A 4676-nucleotide genomic window follows, 5' to 3' on the forward strand; every position below is an offset into this window, starting at 1 on the left:
AATGACATCATAATGACTTTGGTTTCACGAGAGGAGTTAATGCATTTTGAATGTCTTCTGTGACAGACATCTCGTCACAGTTCAACACCATTGTGTAAGCTTCTTGTAAAAGATTTCAACAAAAACTACCGTGTGAAAAGAAAAATAAAGGAACAGGGGATTTGATCACTTCTCAAGAAACAATACAAGATCAAAGGTGCAAAGGCCTTTACATGCTTTTTATGTCCATGTGGAATCTTTGCCGAGATTTTCCATCTCAGTCTTCACCCACAGAATCTGTCAGCAGCTATAATCAAATATATGCATATTCACTTGAGTACTTTTTTTTTTTATTAAATTAAAACAATATTCGTTTTCAGCTGTCAATTTACCAGCTCATTTACTGTCTAAATGTGTCACGGCTAATATGTTTAAGTCAACCCTGGAGGACGGAAAGTAATTGGTGAAAGGAAGATGATTCAGAGGATCTCATAAAGTTTGAGCATCAAACTAAAGACCAACAGTGGAGCTGCTTTCAGTGTGTGTGTGTGTGTGTGTGTGTGTGCGTGTGTGTGTGTGTGTGTGTTCACATCAAGATGTGCCTCATCAGCTAATGTGAAATCATTATTTATTCTAATTGCTTCCTCAACGTTCAGGTATCTCAACCCCTCTTTCATCTCTTCCCCAGTTTCCTTTCCCTCACATTCGTCACGTCTTCTAACTCCTTCTGACTTGACATTTTCTCCGTCGTCTCTCCTCCCTTCATCTCTCCGTCTGGCCGCATCCCTCCTTTCCTTCTCCCTTCGTCCCGTCTTTCTGCACTCGTCGCTATTTCCCCCCCCCCGCACACTTTCACTTCCTCTTCTTCTCCTCGTTTCTCTAATGAAGAAGGTGAATAATGGGGGATGCAGACGTCTGCTGAGATTACCGCCCAGCCTCGGGGTGTGCGGGAACATGTGAGAGACGGGGGAGAGTGAGAGAAGGCGAGAAACCAACAGCTTCCTCGAATATCCAAGAGGAAACAAATGCGAAGGCGAAGCAGATTGAGAAATGATCCTCATTTGAAGCCTGGTTTGTTTCAGTCTGGATGAAGGGAGGACGAGGGATGAAGGGAGGACGAGGAACACGCAGGCTTGTTGCTTCAGCTGAATTAGTGCGACTGTCTGCTGTTTGTGTCGTCTCGTGTCGTTTAGACCAGTGGTTCCCAACCTTTTTTGACCAGTGTACCCCTTGAGCTGGTTTCCATGTGAAAAGTACCCCCTCTCTCGTGTGTGATTATTCGCCTTAATGTGTACTTATATTTAACCCTTTGTCTTTCTATCTATCCAACTGCTCATTTAAATAAAACAATTATTGTGAGTGTAAAAACATACCTTTTAATGAGACACTTGCGCTTGCTTGTCTTTCATAAGTCTTTCATAATTCCTTTTTTCACTGGGCTCCCCTGTGCCTGCGTCCGAGGCGACGGTAGCAGTAGCGGTAGCAGTAGCGGTAGCAGTAGCAGTAGCGGTAGCGGTAGCAGTAGCAGTAGCGGTAGCAGTAGCGGTAGCAGTAGCGGTAGCAGTAGCGGTAGCTGGACGTTTACTCCTGCCTAGCCATGCATCCATGTTTACAGTCGGTATGCAGCTAGAGTTAGCTAGCTTCGCGAATCGTGCGCGCCCGCAGCAAGAACGTGAACCTTTTTTTTTTTTTTTTTTTAAAGCGCGCCACTTTATAGTCTTTTCATATTATGTGCATTGTAGTGTTACAATCACTGTGGACGAACTGCTACTCATGGAAAATAAACGTATGGCCTTACTAAAATTCATGATATAATACAATATAATATAGTATAATTTTTTTTTTGTGTGTGTGGATACTGTAGGCTAATTTATAATCTTTCTGCGTACCCCCTGCAATACCCTCGCGTACCCCTAGGGGTCCGTGTACCCCCGGTTGGGAATCACTGGTTTAGACGACGAACGGGTGGTTTGAAGCTGAAGATACAGACTGATGGCTCGTCTCTGACCTCATCATCTCTATAGGAGTGTCCATGTAAAGTCACTGGACTTTTACAGCCCGCGTTGCTTGGTTCCTCATTGGTTTGTCCACTATGTTGCTGTGACGCTGCAATTTCACCCTTGTGGGACTAATATATATATATATTAGTCACCATTCTTTGCTCAAAATCTACAAATAAACCTTTTTATTTGTTGTTAAAATGTCAAGGTGGTGCTGGTTGTTTTATCAATGCCTGTTTGTCCTTCAGTGAATGTTCTTATTGACTGAAGGAGGAAACCAAACTGCCCAAATGTTTTATGAGGTTTTATTAAAGCGCCGCCGTACTGAGACGTCTCCTGCAGCAGCGCTGCAGTCTGGTGGCTCTACGGCCCAACCAGCAGCTACTTAGCAGCTAAGCTGCCTTGTACATGAATAAAATACTAATTGGTTTAACCCACTGATATTCCTGGTGCCGAGTGGTGAGGGGCCGAGAGTTTAATGATTTAGCGGATTAATCTCACATGACATCGGCTCTCATCAAAATGCAAATGACCTGCAGATTCTTCAATCTGTTTGACTGGAAATAGTTGCATTAAAACTAAAGTATTAAAATTAAAAACGCTTCCAATTCAAAAAGTGTTTCTCTTATCCTGATAGTTGTTGGGTTTTTTTTTTTTTAGGTTAATGCTAATTAGTTTCTTGTTTATCTGGATTATGTCGTCTTCTTGGCTTCTACTTAAAAACGTGTAACTTTGAGGAAATTGTCCTCGATTTCAAGAGGAAGAATTGAAATACGTTGTGTGACGTCATCCCTCTGGCACGCTGGTGATCTGCTTATATAATCCAGGGCGACGCCACACCGGATCGTCTGCTATTGTTCCCTTCCCTCGCGGGTTCCCCTCCTCATTTCCGTCCCACCGATTCTCTCGCTTTTCTTTTCACCTCCCTTGCCCTCCGTCTCACTCACTCCCACTCACTGCCCCTTCATCCATTGTTCTACATAGAAAATCTCAGTGTGTAGATCTGCCTCGGTAGGGCGGGCAGACGTCTGCACTCTGGTTCTCAGGCCCAGCAACCCCGAGGTTGTTTTGAATGAATGAATGAATGAATTTCGAACAGGTATATAAAAAAATACAGAACTATTGGTACATACAAAAGAATGAAAAAGTAAATAAACATTAAGACAATACATAACAAAACACTGCACATTGTTGGAAAAAGGAGTTGGAAGAAGTTCAAAACTTTTTTTTAATTTCCCACCACTTATTACCTATTCTTTAGTTTGGACACAGATTTCCTTATAATCACAGAATACAGCTATATAAACGTATACCATGCATACATTTCATAGATATCTATATATATCCATACCATATATACACTTCATAAATATCTATCTAAATATATAATTACAAAACACACACATGCAACAACACATACATATATATAAACATACATACATGCATACATACATACATACATACAGAAACATATAAAAACTATCCCCATAAATAGATATATACCATATAAGTTTAAAAAGTTTGAATTATTGCGACTCCATGTGAGCTCAGGTTTCCATCACTGTACATTGTATGCGGGAGTCAAAGTGTTTTTAATTCTCTCTCTTTCCTTGTTGCCAGATCCTACTAGATGCCAATACTATCAAGCTGGGTAACATTCCACTCGGCAGTGCTGTGGACCCCCTGGAGGGGGCGCCGGCGGGTACTACCTACACCAAACAGACAGTATACGAGCTGTGCGCCTGCGCTAACGGGAAGCTCTACCTGTCCCCTGCCGAGAAAGGCTCGACTTGCCAAACCACCAGTAACTTCTGCCTCTGGAGCTGAAAGTGGGACGCCGACCGAGTGGCGGGACACATGGACCAGAACGTTTGAAGCTGACGCTCGCCAGCGGAGGGAATCGACATGGATTGTACGACCCAGCGGAGAGCCACCGCCGGCTAACAGACTTAAGTCAACGTGGATCGTAGCGCGGCAAGACGTCCGTGTCCTTTTAACCAATCAAATCATGTGGATTTCAGCCGCGGCGGGAAGCTCACGGTGGCCAACAGAGCGATTCAACGTGGACTGTGTCGTGACGCTCGGGCAGACGAAAGAACTGATCGACGTGGAGCTGGCGCTGGCGCTCTCCCTGTTCGGGACGCCGGACGATGTGACAGGATGCTAAAGCCAACGAGGAAACCCGGTGGAAGCGGTTCTCAGAGCCCTGATGGACTCTGACTGTGGGGCTGTTGTCGGCCTTGGTCTCTCCCACTTTTCTAATTGTCGCCATGACGGTTTCTCAAGAGGATTCCATAAAGACGTTGCTTTGGAACAACAACTTTGACCAAAATGTCCTGGAAAACACGCCCTTGTTTTTGTTAAGATGAAGCATTTTGTTAATGGGCTGCAAATTCCTGCAGACCTGCTGAGCCCATCAGCCGACGGACACACACCACCAGGAACTTCGGTTCAGTCCGATGGGCAGCCGACGAATGAATCAGACGATGCTTTTGTCTTGCGGGAAGCTATGGCTAGCTAATGGACCAATCTATACCAGAAAGGCCTTCCCCCTCCCCCCCCCCCCCCCCCCCCCCCCCTTCAGTCTTCAACCCAAACATTGACATGTGACACTCTGCAACCTATCGTTGGCATTTTCAACCTCATTTAATAGAGTAACTAATGCAAATAATTCTACTTAAACGAGATCTTGTCCCA

At 44.4% G+C, this 4676-nt stretch overlaps 1 protein-coding gene across 2 annotated transcripts in view; it reads left to right on the forward strand.

Annotated features, from left to right (window-relative positions):
* sgcz (sarcoglycan zeta) overlaps positions 1-3806 on the forward strand; it is a gene marked incomplete at its 3' end in the record, with an annotated part of 343333 nt that extends 339527 nt beyond the window's left edge. For both annotated transcript variants that reach the window (XM_080520696.1, XM_080520697.1), the window contains one exon: positions 3600-3806. In XM_080520696.1, coding sequence (XP_080376822.1) covers positions 3600-3806 — 207 coding nt within the window. The remainder of the gene's footprint in view (positions 1-3599) is intronic.
* Positions 3807-4676: the final 870 nt, after the last annotated feature.

The sequence above is a fragment of the Blennius ocellaris genome, assembly GCF_963422515.1.
Source record: "Blennius ocellaris genome assembly, chromosome: 3".
NCBI lineage: Eukaryota > Metazoa > Chordata > Actinopteri > Blenniiformes > Blenniidae > Blennius > Blennius ocellaris.